At 36.1% G+C, this 27,953-nt stretch overlaps 1 protein-coding gene across 2 annotated transcripts in view; it reads right to left on the minus strand.

Annotated features, from left to right (window-relative positions):
* WAC (WW domain containing adaptor with coiled-coil) overlaps positions 1-27,953 on the minus strand; it is a 63,681-nt gene that overhangs the window by 19,945 nt on the left and 15,783 nt on the right. For both annotated transcript variants that reach the window (XM_075492564.1, XM_075492563.1), the window contains exons 4-9: positions 16,780-16,886; positions 15,882-15,997; positions 15,303-15,415; positions 13,511-13,819; positions 3,103-3,348; positions 900-1,022 (exon numbers count right to left, since the gene is read on the minus strand). In XM_075492564.1, the coding sequence (XP_075348679.1) occupies positions 900-1,022; positions 3,103-3,348; positions 13,511-13,819; positions 15,303-15,415; positions 15,882-15,997; positions 16,780-16,886 (1,014 nt within the window). The remainder of the gene's footprint in view (positions 1-899; positions 1,023-3,102; positions 3,349-13,510; positions 13,820-15,302; positions 15,416-15,881; positions 15,998-16,779; positions 16,887-27,953) is intronic.

Below are 27,953 nucleotides of genomic sequence, written 5' to 3' on the forward strand. Positions count from 1 at the left end.
AGTTGGGGGAATGAACAACTGGAACAATCAAATATTCAACAACAATCCTAACTAAAGAATTGTATTTTCCCCAAACCCTCCACTTCTAAAACTTGAGGGAAGGGGGAAAGATAAGAAGCTATTATGCAATGCTTTTTACACATGAAGAGACTGAATTAGTTTTATTTGCGATTCCTATTTTAGAGCGCTCAACTTCATTTAACTGAACGAATGCATGTACATTTTACTATAAACCTATTCACCCCTTCTAGGAATCTACCAGCAGTCCCCCGCTCATGTTTAATTACTGGTTAAAAATCAGCATTAGCACAATACTGCTTAACTACTCAATAACATGACTGCATTTATAGTTTTGCTTTAAGTTTCTAGCTTTATTAAGTTACAAACCAGAATGTATTGAAGATACCTGAAGGAATATCTTGCCTGGAAGCTGAAAAATACTATTTACAGAAGACTACAAAACCCCCCCACCAGACAGAATAAACTTTAAGAATCTAAGGCCTCCCCCAAGAGTCACAGTTGCACAGTATTACAAAAAGGGTGTTCAACCAAGGAAGAGCTGTGTTTTATATTGAACATTAAATAACGTCTAATTAAGGTTCAGAATAAACTGAGAGGGTCTCGCACATGTTTCACATTACTCGTATATAGTTAGTTAACATACAAAGAAAATCCCAAAAGGCGAGACAGAAAAGCATATTTACTTAGTTGCATGTCAGCTTCCTGCTCCCCAAGTAACAACTTCTTATCCTATCTTTGGAAGAAGAAGTCATTCGACATCCTCCACACCAGACAGCCAAAGATACGACAAGAGACAGCTTCTGCAAGTTTCAATTGTATGGGCCTTTATAAAATGCAACATAACAATTTTATGTAAGTGAAAAGAAGACTCTGAATACCTTGCGTAGACAGTTGTGCAGCTTGAGAAATTAGGGAAGTGATATTGAAAGCAGATGGTCCAGCAGTAAGAATTTTATGGAGTATAGACTGCAGAGAGGCTTGTGTCACAGCTGCTGTTAGAACTAAAGACAAACATTCTGTTTTACTGGCAATTCTAGAACATCACTTTAAACTGTTCAAACTGGCTAAATACATTTAAGCCACACTTTCTCTCAGATTTTGTTCCTATATCCACAATAGACCAAAGAGCCACCTGAACTATTTTTCAATTACTTGAATTCAATTCATGAATGCTTGGCATGTCTAACCAAGTCCTTTATTTAGTAGTTTTATCTTTGAGAAATACACTAAAAATATTATTTTAGAAAATAACTTTAACTCTTCAGCTTGACCTTATGGATCAATAATAATTCTTGTAAACATAAAGAGAACATTTGTTCAATTTGTTATTGTAGTAAGCAGAATGTGTGGGGTTATTTTTAAACTACAATAATTAAAAAAAAACCAAACAAAAAAAAAACCAAACAAACAAAAAGCAAAAAAGCAGTATCACTTTAACTCACTAAAAGAGATGGGGGGGAGACTTCCTGTTCAAGAAAAAAGAAAAGATCTTTCAAGTTAAAAATCCAGACACTCAGTGTTTCTTCTAAAAAAAACAAAAACAACCCCCTCCCCCCCCCCCCCCCCAACAACAACAAAAAGCCCCCACACAAACCAACCAACCAAACACACACCAATAAACCTTATTTGTCCTGGGTTTAGCTGTCCCATCCCCCCCTCCTCCAGTAAAAAATTAATCATTTTCAACCAACTGTTTTAATACTGTACTACACAGGAAGAGCATCTTACAGTATGAGCCGACAAGACCTAGCTTCTGAACTAATCTTTTCAAAAAGGTCTACAGGCTCTGTGGGATACTTCCTGACCATACACTACCCATACACAAGTCTGAAAAAACTGACTCACAAGCACAACCACAGAACAACTCTGCATCATGTGCACAGTAAGGGCAGTCCTGCTGTGCAAGGTGAAGTAACTCTGTCCATCTGGACCTGCTAGCCAGACCCTTGTGCCATCGGAACAATATTAAAACACTCTTGTTCCAAGACAGACATAGCTGCTGCTCAGATATGGCAAGAGAAAATGACTAGGGACTTAAATCGGCAGCTCTCTAATAAAATACAACCAGAGTCTTGACTGAACCTTTCACTTTTTAACACAAACAACCACAATACTCCTACTTTTTTAGTCCAACCTAGTGCACTACAGTTTTAAAAGCTTCTCCCTGCAAAGGAAAAAAGCAATAACCAACTCACTTATTAGTACTGAATAAAGCCATAATACCTGCTGATTAAAAGGAAGTCAATTAACAGCTTTTCCTTATAAAATTTTACTATTTTGACTTTCATGGGTTGCACTTTTTAAAAGTTAAAGATAATTAACTCTGGGCACTACATGTAAATGTTTTGCTTCCTATTTAAATCGGTGATCAGTGCACAAGAAGTTCAAAGAAGAAAAAAAAAAATCCCACACCACTTTCTTCATCAGTAACCTGCCACAGGCAGACACCACATTAGATAAAATTACATTCAAAATGCATCAACTCTACCTGTTCTAGCAGAGAAAGGCACTATAGCTAGTTCTAAGCTTTCTTCTAACAAACTAGGCCAACGTGACAAAAATCTGAGGGATACACCGATTACATGCACAAAATTTAACTTGCTAGCAAAATTACTGATATGTTATCTTTGTTCAGAGAGGGTAACATATTCCACTAAAGAAAAAAAGTTGATAGGCAACAAGATTTAAGAATCCCTAGAAGTTTCAGTATTTGCAAACACATATTATTAGAATAGCAGCATAGACTACAGAAAACAAAGAACACTGCATGAAACAAAAGAACAAAAAGCTCTCACTAAATTTTATGCAACAGATGAATGCTGATACAGCAATTAAGTCACCAGTCTCAATTAGACTGCTCACATACATCAGCATTTATTAGCTTAACAACCTTAAATGTTCCTTGGCTAATTTAAAAAGGTTTAACAGAAAACAAACAAACAAAAACAATCCCCGCTTTATCTAGGCATTCATTTATTCACTTTTTATTTAAAGTAAGGCTCGCATTTACTACAGCTTAGTATCTAATAATACACTAATGTGTGTAAATAAGAGATTACATCAACTTTAAAGAATCCTTACCTTCATTGATTTTGGATATATCTACGCTAGAATTATTAAGCTGCAAGGTGGCTTGCAGTGCAGGCAGCAGCTGTCGAAGGAGATTTGGGTCCTGAAGTAATGGAGGAATTGGTGATTGTGGGACAGGTGAGACAGGAACTGTAGGAGCAGATGAAGCAGGCGCAGAAGTTGGATTCAGTCCAGAAGCAGAAGATGTAGAAGGAGTTGTGCAAGAATGGGATACAGATTTGTCCACAGATGCAGACTCTGAACAGAAGACAGACAGTAATTTTCATTTTCCCCAATATAACCTGACAACTTCTCACTAGTACAATACCCATATTAAATTCAGAAGATCAAACGCTTAACTATCGTTACAAGAAGAAAAAAACCCCCATGAATATAACAAAACCTGAAAATATTTGATATCTACTGTAATTTAGGCTATCGAACCTAGTATTTATTAGGAACACACACACACACAAAAAGTCTTTCCACTTCAAAGTATTGGACTGAAAGCTGCCACTATTACAAACAGGAATTTTTTCCCCCCTAAATTTTAGGACAAACGTGGGCCAAAAATTCCTTAGTGATTTTTTCTTTTACTGTGCATATACTCATATTCTATGTTTTTACCCACGACTCCAATCTTTCTTTGGAAAATATACTATGAACAAAAACCTTATAGTCCATGGACTTCACAGATAGGCTAATTTGTCAAATTTGAGGGGAGGGTATAAGCCATACTTCAGTTATTCAAAGACCAGACTGCAAGAAGCTACAAAATAAAGACCAAGTCTATCATACACAATCCGGCTACATTGCTCAGGATTCACAGACAGGATAATGAGCTGTACTAGAAACGAAAAACAAGAGCTGTTAACATCCCCACAGCAGAGTGGAAAAACATCTAAAAATGTATCTGCCCATAATTAATTTCAAACGTATCGGCTTCTCCCAAAGCATCGAGACCTATATCCTTTTATTTTATTAAATCACATTTTAGCAAATATCAATATTTATTATCCACAGAAATGCTTTGTACTTAAAGTCACTTATACTGTATGGCAATTTGTTCTAATTAATGTGAGTTATTTAATTACTTTTAAGTTTGACTTCCAGTTAACATGGAAGTTTCTCCTCCATTCCAGTACTGTGAGAAATTCCTGCATTGCAAGTATTTCCACTTACTATAGGTGTACCAGTCACTTCAAATATCTTTCCTTTAAGAAGCCTGGACCACTATATTTCAATTTTAGCTTCCCCTTCTCTCATCCCCATTCAACTCATGAGACACCTCTGCCCCCAAATTTAGTCAGGACTAATGCCTCCATAGCACCAAACAGGTTGGATGAAGAGTGGAAAGATGGATATGGATCCAAGATCTCACCCAGGCTGCTTGCCCATAATATTGAAGACCTGGATTTTAAACCCACCTCAAACTGGGCAGAGAATGGCAACCTGGATATTCCACATTTCAGGCAAAAATTCAAATGAAAGCTAATATAACTGGCTGGGAAACTCTTTTAGTCTAAAGGTGTGTTTGGTTTTTTTTTTTCCTTTGGAGAGGTGGTCAAGGTAAGAGGCAGCTGACTTTTAGTAAAGACAGAAGAAAAATTAAAAGGTCTTGTTTTACTACGTAAAAATAAAATGTTACAAAATTTCTAAAAGCTTTTGTTTTCCCGAGAGCCTGAATTGTAACTTTTTAGACTAATTTGGAGAAGAACCCTAAAAAAAAAAAAAAAGAAAAGAAAAGAAAAGAAAAGACTGGAGTATCAATATGTAAATCAAATGAGATTAGAAATCTCAGTGAAAAGAAAGGGGACTTCTGCTTCCATGCAGTTACTGTAGAAATACTTCATAACAGGTCACAAATACTCCAAAAAAACCTTTCCCAGTCAAGTAGCTGAGATATCTAAACCAAAAAAAAATGCTGAAGAATCTAAATTTGACAGCTTGCAAGGATGCAAACAGCTACGGCACACAGACATATTTTGATGTTTCAGGCAAACTTCTGAAAAAAAGAGGCAGCCTTATCCAGTTACAAGCTCCTCAGGACAAGGGGTTGGCTTTCAGTGTATCTGTAAAGGGACCTGGTTATTTGGCCAGGATCTTTCAGAAGATGACCTTACAAAGGGACAAGAAGTGTTACAAAGACTGAAGAGGAAAAAAAGCAGTTATAAAATTTTTATATGGTTTTCAGTAACATGTGACTAGGACAGCTGACTAGGTATTAGCCCCCCCCTTAAAACAGTAAGTCATTAGTAAAAGTCTCTGCTATAGAAGTATTACATACAAAATCTTACATTATGGTGTTCAAAGTAAACTTATTAAGACAACTGCAAGTCAAGACACAACAAGCAAACAAGAATCTTATCCTACTAAACAAAAACATGTAAAGTTAAATTGAATTTGGATCTGTCATAGTCCAAATAAGGACAATGAGATACACTGGCAGACAAAGGCAAGGGAATTAAGCACAATGGGGCATATTAGTACTTAAATGTACAAGTCTCCTACCGTGCAGTTTTGAGAACCATACAAAAACCCCAAATCAAACCAAAAACAAACAACAAAACACCCTAATTTAAAAACAAACAGAAAAAAATACTAAGCAACTGCCAGCACTAATTTCAAAACATATTTAATGTAGTTAGGCTTATCTTCACAGTTAGATTGAGTTATTTTAAGTAAAGAAGCAACTCACTACTATATTATTAATTCACATAAGTAATACCTGAGCTTCAAACCACACCACCATACCAAACAGCTGAAAGTATTTTTCACCCACACTGCAGTTTTGAACACAAAATAAACTGAATCAAAACCAAACTTGAGCTAACAATACGGTGAAGACAAACCTCAAGACCAGTTCTGGGTATTTACTCATTTCTTGAACAAAAGGACTCAAAATATGTAACACAAAACCATTGAATTCCAAGAGGTCTGTAAAAGTACTTTAGTTTGGGTGAGCTTCTCTGCTACAAAAATGCAAACTGAATTACATCAAAACAACACAGTCCAGTTATTTCTTTTTAGATAATACGGAAAGACACTATTCTGTAGCTGTATTATTGCATTTATTTTAAGTACATGTTACAATATATCTGTGAAAGATATTTTTTGTACAATCACCCAGATTAAACACCTAGAGAAAATGATGTGAAAAAATGGTGTCTAATGCTAACATTCCAATCTTTTGAGATGGTTAACATTACAAAACCAATAGTCCAAATGTTATGAAAGAATACATCTCGATGATCATGACCATCTACATATATATCACATTATAACTCTGTGTTATTTAACATCATAGAGGATGCAGAGTACAATGAATGCTCAGAGTATCACTGCACTTCACAAATTAAGTAATTAAAGTTATTCACAGTGAAATAAAGGGTATAAACCTGTTTCTGCCAAAAAAAATTGTAAAAAAATATTTGTGGAAATACAAGTATTTCTTGGTTGTATTAAGTAGCCTAAATGGCTATTTTCTTCTCTACAAAGGGAAATTCCTTTGTGATGAAAACAAACATGCTAAAAAATACAGACTACAGATTAGTTCTGTATAATCACAACTTTCATTACCTTAAACTAACCTATCTTACTCCATGGCTTCCAGACTGGATGCTTGATTTCACAGAAATAAACCCAAGAAATACTGCCAATAAACAAAGCCTCTAAATATTTACACATCCATTTTTATATAATATAATTACAAAGGTGTAAAACTGGTTTAATTTATGATGCTATACAGAACTTGCAAGTTTTGCCTTTTAAGTTAACACAGCTAGTCAAAACTCCTCAAGATGAAATGTTTGTTTCACAAAAATCCTCAGATACCACTCACTGGGGCGTGTGCATTTCCCCTGCTTTTTCCACAAATAGAAGCAGAAACTTCTCACTCCCTCCTTTTCCTCCCTAATTCCCCTTTTCTGATCTGCTTTGAGAGACTCTTTCATTGTATGTTTTGCCACACAGTTTACTGAAAAGTTTACTTTTCAACATTTAAACACTATTTCCTACTTTCTAAAACATTTACTAGGATTTTTAAAAAATGCTTAGAATTATACAGTCCTGTAATTCTTAAATGCATTTGAAGCTTCAACCATCATGAAACATAGTCAAAATGAACACAGTATACTGAGAAAAGTTAAATATCTTCACAAATTTAAGTCCTTTAGTTTTACAACTCTGATACAGTGGTCTCTACACCTGTGTCAATGTAAGTTCACGTTCATTAATGAGCTATCTACAGTATTATTGCAAAATAAGGCTCTTGATCACATGGCAGTTATTCATAAACCTAACCTGAAGCCTTAATACATCAATCAGGCTAATTTTGAACCTACAACTGAAATTTTACAAGCAGAAAATGCAAATTTGGTCTGTCTCTTATACAAAAAATATTCTTAAAGAAAATATGAACTATGCTTCAAGGCCTGCAAGAGCCTTAGACTATGACTGAAGTTGCCTGCTATTGTACAGGGCAACTCTGCAGCCTTTTCATTGTCAACACCAGTTTCCATAAAAATGCTATGCAAATTGACTCTTCAACCTCACATAAAATTTCAGCTATTATCGTGAAAGTCTCCAGGAAAACTTTTAAAATAAACAAATAAAAAGTAATAAATTATTATTATTATTAATAATAATTATATAAAAATAATAAATAAAAATTAAAACCAAAAGCAGAACATAGCCCACTATGATCTTTTGAACTGTTGAAAACTTTGTGAATTAAAATTCACATTTTACCTCCTCCTCTGAATAAATAAAAAATTAGATTATTTTTTCAATTATTTTTTGTGATTTAAAAAATATGACTTTGCACCAATTTTTCCATCATAAGCTGAGCACATTGAAGTTTCAACTTCCGGAGCTTTTAAGAAAACTTATAAAAAAAATCCTTTTGCTTTATTGCAACAATATGAAAATACAGTATGCTTTCTGACAATTATGTAAGCAACCTAATTAGATGCAGCCTACATACAGAACTACAATATAGAACTAAACAAGTTTCTGGACCGTCAACTTTAATCATACGGGAAAAAAATGAGCAAGAAATAAAGCCATCAAAAAAAAAAAGAGGAAAACAAAGTAATCAGATGGCAACACACAACAAAAACACCTAGATTAACTTAATGTGAAGAACTATTAATTGGTTTTACATTAAAATGGAGCAGGAAAAAGCCTTTTTATAATGAAAATAATTTTTGAAGACCCCAATGATTAGGAAAGAACTTTCTATTCATAACCCGCTCTGCTGGAGTGTGACCTGCAACTACATCTTTTGCACAAAAAGAAGAGAAGTCCGAGTTAACAGGCAGCATTCTCTACAAGAACCTGTATGAAAGGCGCATTTTTGCAGCAGGTTTCACAAAGAGGTATCTGACCTGAAATAAACTGGAGGCTATTGCTTGCCCCAGAAACATCATGTCAAGTCAGAATGGAAACATTACACTGCATATTTCCAGGCAGTGTGGATTTTTTAATAATGAGGCCAAGTAATCCTTTCAGAAAAAATACCACAGATCATTTTCAGCAGTTGTGCCACAACGTTCTTCAATTACAACCTAGATACAATAAGGCAAACACTTAGCTTCTCAGAGTTTGAGGCAGTATATTAAAATGCTGCTCAATCTTGCTGTTACCAGTCTCTGCCCCTCATGACACAAACCTTTGCTCCTAAAAAACAGCTGATCCACTAGGGAATCTCATTCTGAAAGGCAATTCTCGGCCTAGTACATTACAGTTAAAATAGTTATTCAGACTAGGTCTAACGCAGGGGGATGAAAAACAAAGTCTTTTGACTGTTCAGCTACTCTGTTTCAATGAAGAGCTCTTCACACCAACACTTCCGCTCCTCTCTTGTGCCTCACTCACCCTGTTCTACCCGCTGGAGCCCTCTAAGTACCTGCTCCTAGTACTTGCTGACTCCCTTCTCGCCCACGGTGTGCCAAGTTATTCAGGCATATTAGTGTGACAGCAAAGTGAGTGGGGAAAAAAAGAAACAAAAAGAGGAAATGCATTTTTTGTGCAACAACTTCCTTCACAGTCCTCCTCCTGACAACTAACATACCAGTACTCCATATACAAAGAGTAGCTTTAAAATAGCGCTATATATAGCTTGCTCTTATTCTGCCACATATATGGACAGACGATTTATTTCAACAAAGATTTTTATTTATGACATGGAAATTACCCACTTACTGATAATTCCCAAATTATCAATGTGACCCTTTGAGTGTTCCAATAGCTTTTACTACTGATGTAATTTTTTTATGCCATTAAAAACAAAGCCAATGCATTCGAAGTCCTTCAAATTCAACACTACAACATTACCCAATCACTCTATTGTGAGCTTGAGTTTTATCTTTGCTCTGCTAGCAACAGTCATGCACGTGTGCTCTCACAGCATGCTTTCTGCAGGAGGAAAACTGCATTACAAAATTTTCAGAAATTCAATGCCTTATTGCCCCATAAACCTCACCTCTGCTATACTGGTTAAACAACCACCACCTAGAACAGCTAACTGAACTGCTTGACTTACTGCTAGTGATTAAGAACCGTAACACACTCATCTATGCTGAAGTACCTTAAATGTATAGTCCACCAACTAAGTTCTCTGAGCAGTGACAGTCACATTTAGCTTTTTTACATAGTTCAGTTCTGATCAACTAAGGACCTTAAGCCACAGCAAGATATATAAATATTTAAAAGCAATGCATTTTGTAAACACATTCGGCCAAATGAAGCTATGGCAACAACAGTAACTGGGTTCTCAAATACACTCAAATTCTCTGTAACACAAGAAATTCCGTATTTTTCTCATTTGGATTACTCCAATCTTAAAACTGAATTTTCATATTTTATCTCTGCTGCATAAATAAATGTAACAGCAATGCTCAGCAAACAAGTATAAAGTACTGGAAGAAACCTCTAACAGTCTCCCTAGTGTAATTTTTTCTAACCACTGTATGAATTGAGTAATACAGGTAAAACTGCAAAACTCAGCCAAAGAAGATGCAATGATAGCGGGGCAATGTTAATAACTGACTGCTAAAGACTAGCAAGTGTTACAAGTAAGAAAACCACAGGGGTGAGAAAAGGATGAGGAAGAAGCTCAGCTGTCACTGACCAACTACTTTAATCCGTCAGCATCAGGGTCACAACCCACCCAGCGTTGCACTGGCCAGCTTGCCGAGTTCTCTCAGAAAAATTTCAGAGTATTGCTGCACTAGAAACAGAAGTGCTGCCTGATGGGACTTGGAGGAAAGGTGTGAGAAGAAGTATCCTACAGACAGACACACTGTTAAGATACAGACAATACAACATTTGATTCAGTAACTAAATTAGAAATAGGAAAATGTGATGTGCCCTACAGATAAAGCAGCCAAAAAGTAGGAAAAGCAACCCCACACTTTACCTGCATAAAGCACTCACAGTGAGCACAAACAGAAGCAGCAGATTCTGACTGGAACATTCAAACCAAAGGGTAGAGGTCAAATAGTTCCCCAGGAACTCTCCACTACTGCCAGCCATTGAGGGCAGAGGACTACCGCTAACAGCTGAGCTATAGTTCAGCCAGGGATTTTATTCAATCTCCTTGTGGGACTACAACATACTCCTGCAGCAAAAGAGATTGAGCTGAAAAAAGTGGTGGTGGTGTTTTTTGTGGTTTTTTGTTGTTTTGTTTTTCACAGCTATTACTGCATTAAAAAATACACACTAAGAACAGAACTATTAAAACAGTGGCACATATATGCTGGCATAAAGCTGCCAGCAACACATTGAAAAGAAGCAAGAACTCATTTAGACAAAGACTACTGCACATACTATTCAGTCATTTGGACCAAGCTATTTTAATAGGCAAAAAAATACAGCTTTACCTCTTTTTAGAAAGAGAGAGGGATGGCACAGCTAGCAAACAGAGAAAGATCAAGGGCTGTTTGCTTTACTACTGTAAAAATAAACCCCTCAAACTATTTTCCAATTTTATAAAGATACTTTTAGAAGATTGTTTGAACTGAGTGTCTCAGGACAATTTTTTTCCATTTTGTACAACACCTACAAACAAATACTCTTAAACACTGTATATCTATAGTACTACAGGTTCACAGTCACCTCTGGGAAAATGAGTAACAGAAGCAAACTATCCAAAAACATCCCAATGTACAGCACTGCTTTTTCCCTTCTTTAAATTTAAATATGTAAAATGCTACAGAAATTATACAGGTCAAATTTCTTATTTAAAAAAAAAAAGAAAGTCCAACATTCACAAAAAAAGAACAAAGGCAAGACTATTGAATACACTTTTTGAATTATCTCTTATCATAATATAATCTGCACTGAATTTTTCTGTTTCTGTAAGAAGAGAGGTATTCAAGCAACACGTGAAAACTCACATTTTCTGGAATAATTATTTCAAGCCCAACATTCACCTATTCCAATTCTTCAATTACTTACTAACTTTCTGTAATCCACCCTGTCTGAAGCTCAGGAAGTATTATATTTGCTCACAATGAAGTGTCATGAAACACTTCATCAACGAGGCAAGAGTATTACACAGAATCTATCCATTTAACTCATATAAACTTAAAAAAACTGCATAGGAATACAGCAATTAAGTGACTATTTAATACGGAACCATCCAGGGTAACAGGGATTCTAAAGTAAGATTTACAGTGTCAAGACTGCCCTGTGTGATCATTTTCACTATTCATACCTAATTGTATGTTCTCAAATGAATGTCGTATGTAAGAAATACTAGAGCTCTGCCAACATTTGTAGCAGCTATCACAAAGGGAAATTCTTTCTATTGAAGTATGATTCAGTTGCTCAATTTAAGTGGAAGCAACTAATAAAGGTATGCAGTAAAGCAGGGAAAGAATATATCGAGTTTGAAGTCTGATCACACACCAAACAGGAATCAAGTACATGCCAGAACTGAGTAATAATAAGGGTTTTCTTTATGTATATTTTAAAGATAGTCATGAAAATAGAGAGGATATGCTAAAGGAGAGAGAATACTTGACACGGATGTTTTGCACTGTCGTGTTTAAAAGTGCATCAAACTGCAATCAAAACATAGAGGCTGAACTGAAGCAGGTAATTATGCTATTTAGTACAAGAGCCATGCATAAACTAGTACACCTTACTTCTTGCTTTACTGTGTTGAACAGAAAAAGGCTTGCTGAAAATCTTCTGTTCCTCTGTAGTTTATAGTCAACGTTCATGTACCAGGTCATGTAAAAATTGCACAAAGTCTCAAGAAAAACATACAAATTTCTTTACATGCATGATTTTCTTACATTGTGGTATTTGACAATGTATGGTATTGTCTGGATATTTTGGATGGCTAAGTGCACTTATCTCTGTGCAAAAGCTGGAATTCTTTAATAAAGAAAACTGGAAGGCAGGAAAGCAAACGCAGAGAGTAAGACCAATATCAGACCCAAGTCTTTTTGGCCTTCTTTTTAGCACTGCACTATTCTTCTGTAACTAGACAGACTTGCAAATATCAACAGGGCAACAAGCCATCTTTCAAAAAATAATCCAGTGTCATACTAATTAAGCAGTATTTTAAATTAAAAGCAGACATGTTTATCAAAAATTACTTTTCCCCTCCCAAAGCCCCCAAAATAGAATTTTCTTATACAACATTACTCTCTAAGAACTCAACTATACCAAAGTATCACACTATCACTAGTAACACACATTTCCATTCTCACAATCTTCTTGAGCTCTTCTTCCCTAATAATAAAGTAAATCCAATTAAAATATAGACTTTTGAAGAGGCACATACAATGCACAGTAAAGTCCTGATCTTCACTTGATGACTGTAAATGTTTCGGGCACGTATTACACAGAAATACAAATTTTCAGCAGCTTTAGAACTGAAGATCCAGTATATCACAAGACACAGATCAGAGCAGAAGAGTAGCTGTTACAGACATGTAAAAAACTCTTGCTTTCTGTAAGAATTGCACTTGTGTTTATGGAAAAGTTTGACACTGGCATTCCAAACAGTAACAGCAGTTCATAAAATATAATGGTGCAAAATGACTTTAAAATGGTGTAACTACATCTATGTTAAGAACTCAAATAATGGCAAAGATCCAAAACAACATGAGGGAGGACAAAAATTAAAATACATCCTACTAAAATACGTCTTTCAAATTATCATTTGAAATTATAATTTACAGAATAAACCAGTAAACAGCAAATATCACAGTGTCAGTTTGAAGTGTAAGATATAGCAAACATGGTTTAAGGGGAAATAAACACATCAAAACAGTAATCAGGTTCTAAGCATACACAATCAACAGGAAAAATATCTTTAAATTCTAGAACTAACATACTTTGAACAAGCAATGCAAATGCAACGCATCATCGTAAATACTAGAAGGAATTTCATTAGACATACCTTTTCTCTCTGTTTTCTGTGCAGGGATGGAAGATGTGGATGTAGGCAGTTTTGATAAAGTAGATGCTCCATTAGCATCAAAGGATTTCTTTGGCTGGTGATCAGATTGTAGAGAAAATGGACTAGGAGGAACAGTGCTTGGGGTAGCAGTTGGATGAACCACTGGTTTGATGGGATGCTGTACTGGAGTAGAACTACTGTGAGTCTCTGCTCTTGGCAGTCTGTAGTCTCTGTCATTGTGCCTGCTTGTTTGAGATAAAATATTCTGTGGGAGCATACTACTGGCGTCACTGGAATGCTTGTCTTCCACTTTTTTCAGGATTCCCCAAGTAATGTTGCAGTAAGAAAAAAAAGATTAAATTAGAAACTTGTCTAAGATTGCAGTGACTTTGATTAATACAGCTGCACATCAACAACTAGAGCTGATTGAACTTCTTATGATTAAAAAAAGCCTCAAGTAGATCAGCATCAAAAAAGGCAAAATTTAATTTTACTCACTGACAAAATGCATTTTCTCTGACCTTTGCTTGATTTAGAGTTCCGGTTAAGCACTGTGTTTTGATGAAAGGCTGCTTTATAACAAGTGTTAGATTCAAGTTAACTTTTGAAGTCTCCTAAAAATTCTAAATCAAAATCTATTATTTCCATCTTATATTTAGCGTGAAGAGATAATTCATGCCATTTTTCTTTTGTTCACTGAAAATCCTGAACATTGAGTATAATTTAATAGTTTCAAATTCTAGCCTTCAAAGAATTCCACTTCAAGTCACTTGAGTACTACTACAAAGAATTTACTTTCGGTTGAATTAATTCAAGACGACTATGTATTAAATGAGTAACTAATCTGCATTTGTCACACGATCATAGACTTTACAATATGCTACACAGGGAACATACCAAGCAAATATAGAGTAATTCTTTTTACTGATTCCTACATTTTCACCTGTCACTAAACAGTTACTGCAATATGCATTTCTGCTATCTTTTTGTAGCATACAGTATATTTTAGCATATGCAATATGTTTCAGCATACACAGAAAAACAGCCCTTTATACAACTCTGCCTTGTCAAGTCCCAAGCAAGGGGGGGGGGATATGATAGATGTATTAATACTTCAGCTTCTACTTTTAAACCACCCTGAGAACTAAGCTACGAATTTCCTCAAACTACATCAGCATACAGAAGGAGTCTCACAGTACAACCACTTCCCAGAAAAATTGACAAAGACTAAAGCTATGTATCAGGAAAAAAAATTTCAAGTAACATAAATTCGTAGTCCGGGAACGGCTTTGCTAAGAGTATTGGCATGGTAAAAATATGCTTTCAATAATGTACGCAAGCCTCTGAAAATGCTGATATCATAATCGATTAAATTAGCTTCTCATTTTCACATGTGAAATGAAGGGTTTTAGAAGAGACCTCTGCATCTCTATTTTTAAGCTCAGAATATGATACTGACAGGTCTCAATGATCACGACAGCCCAACTATACCATAAACTGTTCAAGTTCTTTCAATAACTACCTATGAAGCTAATTAAATTAGGCAGTAAAAGCTGCAAAAAGGAGGAGTACCATGAAAAGCATTAAGCAAGCAGTGTATTAGTAAAGGCTCAAAGTTATTTTAAGAAACAACATTTGGGAGAGCTGTCTGTGCTATCCACTTTGGCCTTTTTATATAAAAATGTGAGAAAAACAGCTAAGGAAAGGGATTTTTAATTTTTTTTTTAAGTTTGGAAAAGAAAACAGTAATGCAAACAAGGCAAGAATATATTACTGCAAAAAAACCACATACTTCCACTGGCAAACCCACTGGCAGCTGTCGCCTGCATCACCTCTCTTCTGTAATCCCTATCTTTTGGAAAACTGTTAACTGACATTTTGCTTGCTTCTTTTTGTCTCTGCTCTCTGAAGAAAAGAAAACACAAGTTAAGTGAGAACTTACATTATCTAATAAAACACTTTCTATGGGTGAAGTTACATGAGAAGAATTAAACTATCCTAAGAGCTTGCTCCTACAGATGGGGTAGGCAAACTCCAGCCATTGCTTCCTTACACCAGTGCTTGTTGAAGCCTCCAGTATTCCAGTTCAGCTCACTAACATTGCAAAAGAAACCCCCAAAAACCCAAAAGAAAGCAAACAAAAAAAACCACTCCACCAAAAACCAAAAACACAAACCAGCCATACTTCCCCCTCCCCCTCTGGATCATCAAGGGATAAAATAGGTGCCAGAGGTCACAGTAAGGATAGGAACACAGTAGACTTGCATCACAATCTTTTATAGCAGTAATCTATTAGATAAGCTCAACTGCTCTCAAATGAGCTTTAAAAATATTTGTTCTTTACACAGTGAAAACAGACATACACATATACCTTTCCAGCCACTCTTTTGGTTTTTCCCATTGTGAAACTTCTGTTCTGCAGTTGTAGTAGTACTTTTTGCCTGAAGAGCTGATGTGTTCAGACCAATCATCCGCAGAATCGTAAGCCTTTAAAATACAAACAGTGTTGGACGAAGGACTACTTGAGAGTTGTAATATACAAATCAAAAAACTTTCACCATTTTTAAAAGTACATGGCATCCTCCTATGTACCCATATCACAGCTTTCCATTTATACCATCTCTAAATGCCTGTTTCATTTTGATAGTTTAAAGATGTGACCACTATGCTCCTGTTGCACTCTGCAATAGTCTCCTCTGTTTTATTCCCATCAACCCTGAAACAAAATCTAACAATATGTTTAGTGGGATACCGTAACATCAATAACATTAGTTTTCTGCACCTTAAAACTTCCTCAAAAATCATTAATTATCTTTTCAAAAATTTTCTATACTTCACAAATTTATCTATTCTGTTTCCAGTGCAATTTTTAACAAACACCACCCTAACTGCTAAAACTTGGATAATAAAAGTGACTAAAATTCACAATGTGTAATGCATCTTGAATAAGTAAAAGCATACTGACTTCTCTAGATTTACCAACAAAGTTCACGGAAAATACTTCTCTCTGTATCTACTTCATTTAAATAATCTAGTAGTTTAAAATTCAAAACAGGTACCTCAAAGCTCTAACGATTATCAGTTACAATAGTTTTACAACATATAACAACTGCATCTTGGGTTTACAGAGTGTTTATAAAATAAAGGCCGATTCTGGAAAACCCAGTGAAGCAGGGAACGTACATGCCGCCTGTTTTAGACAAAATGATGAAATTATAGCGTGTATGAATGGGGTGACACAGGGATGAATACCAATCACAAATACTCACTGCATCAGAAGTTTTGCTTGGATTATTGCTGGGATTAGAAGAATGTGAATTTGAACTATGAAGAGCACTGTGGTTATGTGAATTTTCTTGTGGAGAGTAACTGGTCCCTAAAGGAAAAATGAAAGACTGTTCAGCATGTATGTTTGCAAAGAAATCAACCATCTGTATTCTAAGGAGGTGGAAGGGGCAAGGAGAGGGGAGGGGAGAAGGCACGTTGTCCACAGCCTGGACCACAGCATAGTTCAGATGCAGAAGTATTTCAGGAGACCATACGCATATTTCTTTTTCACACAGCATAAAGCTCACTTTGCCTTTCTAGTTACAATAATGCACTATGTCCCTTCACTAGTCTTTCTTTCAAACTTCATTCCACTACAAACAAACAAGTAGCCTTTATATTTTTTGATGGTTGGAGGAGTCCTAACATGTCAATTCAGAAGAGAAATTTTCTCAACATTAAATCAGAAAGTTTAAATGGGTTTAATCAACAGCCTACACAGTTAGATACACAAAATCAGGTTTAAGTTCACTGGAGCAATGCTGTTTTCTTTAACCCTTTTGAGACTACTTATAACTGGTTCTAGGTAACTATTTCTTTATGCATTAGATTATGCATTAGTTTATGCATATAGATTAAATTAATTTTCATGCACCTCAGTCTCTGCAATACAAGTACTGACATCTAGAATACCAAAAGCAGCATTTCCCAAACTGCCATCTGCTTCTGGCCTCCTTAACAACTGCTTCTCAAGGTAACCCAGTTTTCTTCCTTGCCATGAAAACACTTGAACACAAAAGAACAGCTGGGAAATGAGAAGGGAGATAATTCTCAACACCTTTTACATCTACATTTGTGCCTAAGCTCAAGTCACCAATTAAACCTGAACAGTTCTAATTAGAATTAAACAAGGCCATTGATTAAACCCTTTGCAATCTTATTTTAAACGTCCTGCTCTTAAGGCCTCCCATTCCTCAACAATTTCTAAGCAAGTAAAAACTCTTCCAGTCTTCTTTATATGATTTCCTCTTCCTAAGTTTTAAATGTTCACATAAATCACATCAAACTAAGAAAAATCATTTCCTTAAAACATTTCAGGGAAAAACCTAGATATTCCAAATACAACACTCCCCCGCCTTTATTTTTCCTCTGCCTACTGAAAAGTTTCTAACTACTGAGAAGTTTCTAAATACCCAGGGATACTACATCAGGTACCACTAGCTTCACATACTGTATAGCGATCTAAATATGAAGTCAAAGTGCTTTGGAAATGGCAAAGGTTCCATTTTATGGGCAACAACAACAAAGAACAGTCCACTGATAGTGGACTAATAGGTGGGAGTGAATGGAGCCATTAAAACAAATTTTTTTTAAGTCTTCTGAGAATCACACACTCAGAAGATGACTAAATGATATATCATGGTGCAGAATGGGAGATTATAATGCAAATTCTATCTTCTGAGCCTTCTGACTACACAAGCATTTACAAAATTACTATTTCTAACTTCTGCCTCCGCGCCTCTAAACCTGCAGGTTAGAAAAACAGTCCGTCAAAAAAGCAAAGAGGTACACCATGACTAATCTGTTTAGTACCCTACAAAGGTTAAAGGCTGATTTGCACACACATGAGTTATTGCAACTTGAACTATCAGTAGCTCTGAACCTTTTCCTACACTATTTTGGCTAGAACCATGTGTCATTCTCTTCAAAGACCTGGCGGTTAAAAAAAAAAAAAAAAAAAAAAGGGAAAAAGCCTTGTCCTCAAATACAGCTTTCCAACAGCAAGACAATTAGTGCTACACCAAAAGTATCTTGCATGCTCAGAGCCAGGTGGAATGACTTACCATGGGGGTAACTTAAGCTGTCAAACCAATGCTCACAACATCACATGCTTGTGATGCACATGAGTAACAGTAAAAAAATTGAGCTTCTAGTGAATGATGTGACTTTACACGTTATGTACATTAGAAAATTCCAAAATTTAGACTTTAATATACATTGATAAAAAGACACATTTAGTTCCCCTAAACGTATGCAAGAAGTATATTATAATTACAAGACTGTACTCAATCAGTCACACCAACAGTCTTAATTTTTTTTTAGACACTGATTATGGAGTGAGATAGCTGTCTAATATTTTCATATTAATCATTCTGTTAAGTTTTTATTTATTTACAACACCCTTCCCAAACTCTACTGAGATAAAATCATTAAATTTCTTCATGTATTTCTGTAGGGTGCTTAATGCAGACATATTAGTTAATTTCTACTATGAGGTAAAATTGTCTCCCTTTTTAAAGTACAAAACCAGATGAAAATTTACCAGATGGCTTGTTTGAACAGTTTGATATTAGTCACTTCAAAACTTCAGAAAACACCAATGTAGTTAATTTACTGTAATCCCGTACCATGGATGCAGTAACACTACACTTGAGTTCAGCGTACTCAAGATGCAGTTAGTGATTTTTAAATACTGTAGTGGTCTAAATACACCGCCACAGTGAATCTAATCTAACGCATTTTCCAAACATGAGTAAGAGCCAACAACATACGCATTAAATCAATAAAATCCTTTAAAGCCAACTCTATCCAACCCATAAACAAACCCCTCAAACTCACTGAGCAGACTTTCAGCCCCCACGTGGTTTAACAGCTCAGCAGCATCCCCTCACCATTTCACACTGTTCCCAGCCCCAGTACTGAGTCACAAAGCACCTCGGAGCAAGTATCAGAGCAGCTGCAGCAGTCACACCCACCTACAGCTGGCCCCAATAGTAGAAACACCTCCTATGCAGGAGTTTCTTCATAAGGAGCCCCTGGGCCTCTCTGCACTGAGCTGCAGTCCTCCTAGCAGAACTCCCAGGCTGCACACCCATGGGCTTGCCCCAGGAATCAGAGATCCTGCCCTACCTGAGCTGGCCTCAGCTGCATAAAAACTGATCACAGTTGCTCCAGCAATACCGATGGCCTTGGGTTGCAGGACAAGCTATGTGGGCTTTTACAAGGGTCAACCATAAATACATATTTGGTGGTGTCTAGGACAATTACACTGTGTAATTACAGGTGCAGGTTCACCCCCATACCTCCATTTTATTTTATGCATAATACCGCTTTACGTTTGGATCAGTACCCAAACTTCAAGGCAATAAGCATATGAAAGGGCTGCCAAACTGACATTTGCTGTTGGCGAGCTTCCAAGCAAATGATGCTCTGGAGAACAAGAGTTTTAGGCACTTCATACAAGTTAAAGGCTTAAAGATCATATGTAAACACCAAAACTGTATCACCAAATTAACCACATACTAAAACCTTGCTGCCTCAGTATAAAAAGGTACATACCTGCATGGCAGTCACCTAGGAATTCTGACAACCCATTGCCAGCTCAGGTTGCCAGGAAAAGTTGCTCAAGATCTTTAAAAGGCCATCATGTTAACACGGTATGCAGAGCGCAATCCGCAAGCGGAGGTCTACCTCTAAAGAGAAGAGGGGTTTCCCTTACTTGTATGCTAGCTTTCACCATTAGCAAAGCCTAACCTCGAGCCATTTTAAGGTGGCTGTGACTTGCAATCAGCTCTGTGTCTCCCAGCTGCATGCCTGGCAAAGCAGATAATGAGAACAGGATCACTAAGATTAGTCCATATCCCAGAAACAGGCCTGATAAGGTAGACAGCACGCTACTGTGCCTCGAGATGTTCCCTTATAGCACTTCTCACCCTTTTTTCTTACAGTTAGACCTTCCTTACTGGTCTACTTTCTTCAAGAAAGAGGGGCAGAAAGACTTGTTTTTAAAATGCTTATTAGCATACCTCAAGATTTAGCAATTGCAAATATACATCTTTGATGCACCATAGGGAAATTCCTACTGTCTTATAAATTCTCCAATTCAGTTACAGAACTCCCCATGGAAATGTTTACTGCACCATCACTGTGACTTTCCTCAGCTTAATCATTATTTTGGACACAGTTAAATCTGGAAAGAGCTATTCCTAACTGGAAGATGGCCAAGAAGGGCATCAGCACTACAGTTACATAAAACTGTAGTGGTGCAACCATCTGAGCAAGCCTTCACTAATACTATCTCTGCTGATGAACAGGTCATAGGACAGGTCAGAGTCAAGGTTAAATTATCATAATTATCTTCAAGTCTTTCAAACGAAAATCACATCTTCCTCACCAATGCATGAAAATCAGCAGAAAGCACAAAAAGCATGGTTCTGGGAACCAATTCAAAAACCAGGCTGTGACTTAATGCCTACTGCAGATTTGAGATTCTGCCACGCAAAGACTCACTTTAACAACGTTTTTGTAAGTAGTTTCCAGATCCAAGCTGCTGAATCTCAGACAGCTTGAACTGCAACAAGGCTTCAACACTAAGCTGGACTTGGAAAACAGACATAACATAGGGTGAAATAAGAATATTCCATTTTGCAACACAGACAACTTTCTCTAGTAATTAATCACATTTAATTAATGTCTTCATTAACACCATTTCAACTCTGTGAAATTAAGAAAAGTTGAAATTCTGAGTTAGCTAAGGATCAGACTGCTCTAATAAAGCAGCTGATTTTTCTCCCTTCTCCCCTGCCGTCTTTCAAGAACAAGCGGAAACTCTTTCCTTTTCAAAACCTACCCACTTATACTAGCAACTACAGCATCCATTTATAACCAGCTAAAATAAATTTTCTTGCTCCTTGATTAGAAGAGTCAAATACATCACTGCGCCATTCCACACCGTCCTCTGGAATCCAAGTGTCTTAGCCTAATTAAAACTCTTTTTAGCTCATAATATTACATAGTATCATAAACATAAAATATCCAACTGAAATGCACAAATCAGAACACTGAGGCACATTAGACTTATCTTCAAAAGATAATCTACAATCCAGATCAGCAAACAGTAAAAAAAAAAAAAAAAAAGCTATTTTTCATCCTCTTCAAACAAATCTACACTGAGAAATTAGTAAACAAGTTCACATGTCTCCGCTCACACCCAAGATTTTAGCCAGGCGCAAACAGTAAAATTACAGTAGTTGCAGTAGTACAGTATAGTGTTGCACTATACAATAGTTAACTTTATACAGTCCAACACAGATAGAGCATGTATGTTTCCTTTTCAGTCAGACAAATACCTTAATATCCTAACTTTCCTTCTGTCCATGATAAAAACTGTCAGTACAGATAATACAAAGAAAAGTTTACAAATGCTCACCAGCTGGGCAAGAAGCACGAAAAATGCTCCCTAGCAATAATGATTGCTGTAACTGGAACTCAAAGGCAGTCCTCCCCCTTCACTCCCTCCAGAGGGAACAGGGATTCAGGAAGGGCTCTACAAGAGTCTTCTTTTCGGTGCCGAGAAACCAGGCATATGGAAAGAAACACTGGGCAGCAGAAAAGCAAGGAAGTTCATTCCACTTGGTTCAACTCCATACATACTGTTCTATGACTCCACGTTCCACCTCTTAGCTAATATGCAATTAAATTAATTAAACTAGAGACAATATTAGAACTTGAACTTCCTCAACAGAACAAATACTGCCCAACTGACAGACACTAATTATTTGTTAACAGAGAAAACTTAACAGCAAGATAGTTCATGGTAGTGATAGTTTATGGGGATAACCAATTAAGACTTGTTTAAACAGTGAAAATGATAGAAACTTATCTAGGATAAGCCTAAATTAAAACATCTAAAGTGTATTTCAACTGACATCTTTGTTACCTCAGTGCAAATCTTTGTGCAGAACGCTTTCTAAAGTTCTGCACATGGAAGGAAAAAAAGTAACACAATAGGAACACAATACCCAACGTCTCAGCAGTAACTGAACAGCCTATCATGGACATTTTTATTTGCCACATGTAAAAGTAATAAGACAAAACACAATTTTTATTCACTGCATTTTTATGTGGCCTGCTGTATTGAAATAAAATATGGCTGCCTTCCATAGGCAACTAAAAGCATAAAAACTTGCAATTTTTCAAGCAGAGCAATGGCCTCAGAGAATACACCAACTGCGCAGTAACATTTTCCAGAAATTAATAACATACTAAGTTGAATGCACAGTGCTCTGCCAAATGAAAGAAAATCTAGCCTGATCACTGTACTGCCCAACTGCCCAATTACATACTCATTATGCCCCTCAAAATAAAAGTTTTATACCAGTCAACAAGTAGCTCTATGAGCAAAAGAGCTTACAAAGCCTCATTTCCTTTCCCTGCCCTCCTCTCCTACTGTATCTCCTATCCAGGGCAGCAAAGTCTGTGCTGTTTCGTAATGTTTGATTCACAGGATAATCATCCCAATGCACAGAAGTTTTCATCTTTTTCTGCAAGTTACCATTCACACAAAATTTCATGGAAATTAGTCCAAAATGTTAGTATAAACAGACCAAGAGTCATACATACATGGAGTGGGACAAATGACCAATAAGGGATGAAAATGATACTGTGTGCATACAGTTTTCTTCATAATAGAATTCTTCTTCTAAAATGGTAGTAAGAAAATGACATCTCAAGAAGGAAAAGCCAGGAGCAGTAAACCAATGAAAGTCAAGGACTTGTATTGTTTTACTAATGAAATACTCAAAGAACACCAAGATATTACTGATTATTAAAATGAAAAAGATTGGCTTCAAATTTTATCTTACACATTGCATAAGCTAACAGTAGTTTGCTATTTTGCTGTCTTCTGCTTACATTTTTATTTTTAATTGGCTCTGCCCAATTTATTTCAGAAACTGAAGTTTAATTTTAGGAGAAACAGTACAAACTGCTCTAGAAAGAAAACCAACTATCTGGCCATCAAAAAGGAAAACAAAAGGCAGTAATAAAATGGCTCAAATTAAATTCAAACTTCTGAGTTCTCACGTAACAATTCAGTCATTTACTACTCCAGCAGCTAACAGGCAGACTGTTTTCCTACGGTTGTACTTCAGTCTAAGTGGATGTAACCGCTTGGGTTGTCCTCATTGGTAAAGGAGATACAAACTTATTTTTGTCCAACCATCCCCTTCTAGTTTGCTCCTTTCCTTGTTATAGCTACAGCAAAATAATTAAATAATTTTGGGGCTGTTTTCTTCTTCCCCTCAGCCCACCTCCCAGTAGCAGGGAGAAATCGCTTTTCAACTTATACATAACTTCGAAAATGATCAGGGTCACTGAACAAAGTCCACTGAGTCCACTGATTCCAGTGAGTTTGTGGAAGAGCCAATATTCAAACGTCCCAAGTCATATCCTTCAAAAAAGCCTAAGGGATAAAACATGCATTTCCACTGCACTCTAGAAAAATCCCTACCAACTTTCTTCTTCAAAGAAAACCAGTACATTGGCAGTTTTCTTTGTATCTCAACCATTAAAACAAAAATTAGCAAAAGACTGGACAAATAATTTTACATCACCATAAAAATGTTTATTCTTTATTTCACAAGAGCAGTAAGCAACATCATTTGAAAGAATTTGCCTGTTTCTCCTAAATTAAGGCAAGTTCCAACCAGCTTCTAAAACTTTCTGATAAGAACACCTTAGAAAGACCCAAAGCTTACTAAAGTAGATAGATTTCAATTTATTTAAAAATATAAGTTGAATTTACATGAAAATAAGAACTATAGGTGGACAACAAATTCTTCAGATTTACATTTTTCCTCCCTTTGGGTTCAGGTCATCTAATAAAAAAAAATGCTAGCAACATCCACAATACTGCTTTACATCTCTAAGGCACCTACTTTATTTGAGATCAATTGACTTGAAAAAGCAGCTTAAGCCATTTTACCCATGGAAAATATGAAAAAGTACCATGAACTTCAGCAACACAAGAGTCATATTCCTAACTCTCTAACTGACGAGCCCAGAAGATCTCAATTATTAAACAAAAAACAAATTCCCTGCTACAGCATCACTGATGACAGTCAATTTTAAAATCTTTTTAATCTTGCAACACATATTAATGTTAACACATTTGTATTAAGTGGAGTAGGACATTCCTCTAAAACAAAACTAGATGTAGTTGAGAATAAAGCCAAACTATGCTTTCATTCTTGACTATAGTTCAGAAAACATTTACATCTCTAATACAGTGTAAGAGAATGCACAAGAGAGGTTCTTCTGTCCTCAGAAATGCGCTTCATAGAGAAAGGTGTTTTTTAATTATTATGACGCGCAAAATGAGATGTGTTAAACTGACAGCCAGAATCCTTACCATGAACTAATAATGATGTTATCTTAACTCCAGCGTGGATCACCACAGCATATGGGCAATAGACTGAATTTCCCCCTTCCAAGCCCTCCCCAGAGATACACCAGGAAACTCAACAGCCCTCCCATGAACATACTGTAACACAGTACTAAGAGACTCAAATTCGGTAATGAAAGTCTAACAGCACTGCAACGATGCACTGTCCCACCTCAGGCAACAATACTTCCACAATCCTTATCAACTCAGAGTAAGCAGAAGACTGACCGCCACCGGTTCGTGCCTCAGATTGGTCTAATACCTCCTCCTCAAAAGATAACTCCACTATGTAAATACAGTAAGAAAGGTGTGAACAGGATTTCAGGTTATGTCAAATAAAGTATATCAAGGTTTTAAAACTGAGTCATAAGTAGAAACTAACTTTATGGCTAAGCACCTAATAATACCAGTTACCACAAAGATGGAGAAACTGTTTGCTTTAATAGAAAACAGTGTGCGTAGAAGTATATCCAGTGCACGTCACAAAAAACCATTTCACTTCTGTCAGATCCCCTGAATCTCCATTTCTGCAACCACTGATACACATTAAATGTCAGTAGGTAATTCCAATTTTACAAAGTTTTTCTCTCAAAAGCCAAGAAAAGGAAAAACTGGAGAACTTAAGACATTTCTAAAAGATGCATTAGTCATCTGGGGTATTTTTAAATTATTACCAATAGGCACATGCTCAAATGCTTTCTGAAAATTACACTTAAGGGTCACTAAAACTGGATAAACAAATCCCTTAACATTGGGGGGTGGGTGTGGGGGTGGGTGGGTGTGTGTGTCACAATTTTTACTTTTCATTCAAGGAGCCTCCCAAAGAACATAAAACAAATACACTGGGAGAAACACTGATGTTTAACAACTTACACCTCAGTGACGTAAGATGGCAATTGCTTAAGTGCAGACACTTTCTAAAAACTGGGTTTTCCAATGTTTTAAGATTGCAAACAGCACAGTAATACTATGAAAGACTCATACATCATAAACTGGTCATCACTGACAGAAGTTTGAATAAAGTCAGAGGTCGTGCAAAACAATTTCTGCTTACAAAGGAGGAAAAAAACCCAAAAACACAGTGGCCAGAATACAGCTCTGAGACTACTCCTCCCTTTTCTACGTATCAACAGCACCAAATTAGTAGTCCCACTCAGAAGCTCCAACCAATTAAGCAAGGTATGACAACTTAATATCCCTGACAAAATCATCCGAGCAAAAAATAAAATTAAGTAAGAACGAGGCTATGTTGTTTAGCAACTCTCTAATATTTCCATATATTAAAAGAAAATTATAATGTAATTTTCTTTTAATGTTTTGGGAATAGTTTCTTGGGGACAAAGAACTTTAAGCAGAAGATTCTGTCAGTGCAATACTTGCAGGAAAGTTTCCATTACTCAGTTTAAAATAAGAAAGATGAAGTTGCAGCATTTTCTGAACACAGGTAGTGCTACGCAGTGGCAAATGCTTGCAACCTTAATCCCATCTTAAAAGTTTCCTTCATTTCAATTGAGTGTGCACTATTCAGAATCAGCAACTCTACAAGTACATGGTGTTGTAGAAAGATTAAAAAAGGAGTCTCTATTACAAAACACTACTGCAATCCTGCAAAAAGGTTAGTCACAGACATAACTATCACACTTATATCCTTAATAAAAAGGCTGTGGCAGAATCCATGCCTAACCACTTTAAAAAAAAAAGGCAAGAACAAAAAAAAAGACACTATCTCCCTTCTTGAATGTGTCTTAAAAATATTAACTGTAAGTTGCATTATCTCAAATTTGTACCTCAAGATACATCAAATTTAACTACCCTCCAAAGGCATCCAGAATTTTGTCTCATTCAGTTCTATTCTATTTTTACTTTGTAGGCTAACACCAGAAAGCCTCGTTTGTCCCCCAGTTACTTAATAACCATATCTGACAAGAACCAAACTCCACTTCAATACAAGATGACTGCTTAAGCACTATTAATATTTGCCAGTTGAAGAGAACTTTGCTTCTCTTCTAAGGCTACAGCAATGTCCATGAAATTTTTTAGTAACTCATCAGAAATGAGCAAGCTAACTTGAAAATACTTAGTATTAGAAGCAGCAGTTGCTCAATAAACTTTTACATGGTAACTTGTGAAATAATTAGGCTTACACAAATGACTTTCAGTTCAGGACATGCTATACCACATATATATTTATTACAGTATAGATATGCAACAAGTATAAGGATTTTAATTTTATGCTTATTTAATCTTCAACTGGGAATTTTTTTTTAAAAGAAGAGATGCTAATAACATCCTGAAAAAAACAAGTCAAATCAATTTCTGCCACATAAAAGTTCTTCACTGAAAAAAAAGGAATGCTGGTGCAGGGCTTGAGGGGGGAGGCGGCAAGCAAGGATCCACCTAGGAATTAGTATATATAATGTTGTGATTTTAATACAATGGATTCATAGCCTTAGTTTCAGGCCGGATGTTTAGCACAGCTTAATAAAGGTATTGTGCAATACGGTTTTCAAATATCTAAAGCACAGTAGGTGTCAAGACAATTCTTCCCTCTTCCCATTAAATAATTCTTAAATATATACTTAAAATTCAACTGGTCTTTCCTGGAATTTCCTTACTAGAGGAAAATATGCCTCTCCACAAAAGCTAAAGTTATGTTTACAAACTGAAAATCTATTTTACAATTGTCTGGTTGCCTAAATGTCTCACTGTTATTTCCCTAGTTAAGTAAACACTCTCAAAAGGACTATACAGAGACTGCAACTATTAGTATAGGCAGTGTTTTGCCAGTAAAAGAGGTGAACTTTACTCGAATTTGAAGAGGATCATATTATTTCTTGTATTAAATCAAATAGAAATAGTATTCTTTCAAAAGAAATGAGCAGTTTTGAAAATCAAGTCTGTGCTAACCTGTCAGCTGCAGGTGTCTGAATGAGGAACTACTCAAACTACTTA

This window comes from Mycteria americana, chromosome 2 (genome assembly GCF_035582795.1).
Source record: "Mycteria americana isolate JAX WOST 10 ecotype Jacksonville Zoo and Gardens chromosome 2, USCA_MyAme_1.0, whole genome shotgun sequence".
In the NCBI taxonomy this organism is placed as follows: domain Eukaryota; kingdom Metazoa; phylum Chordata; class Aves; order Ciconiiformes; family Ciconiidae; genus Mycteria; species Mycteria americana.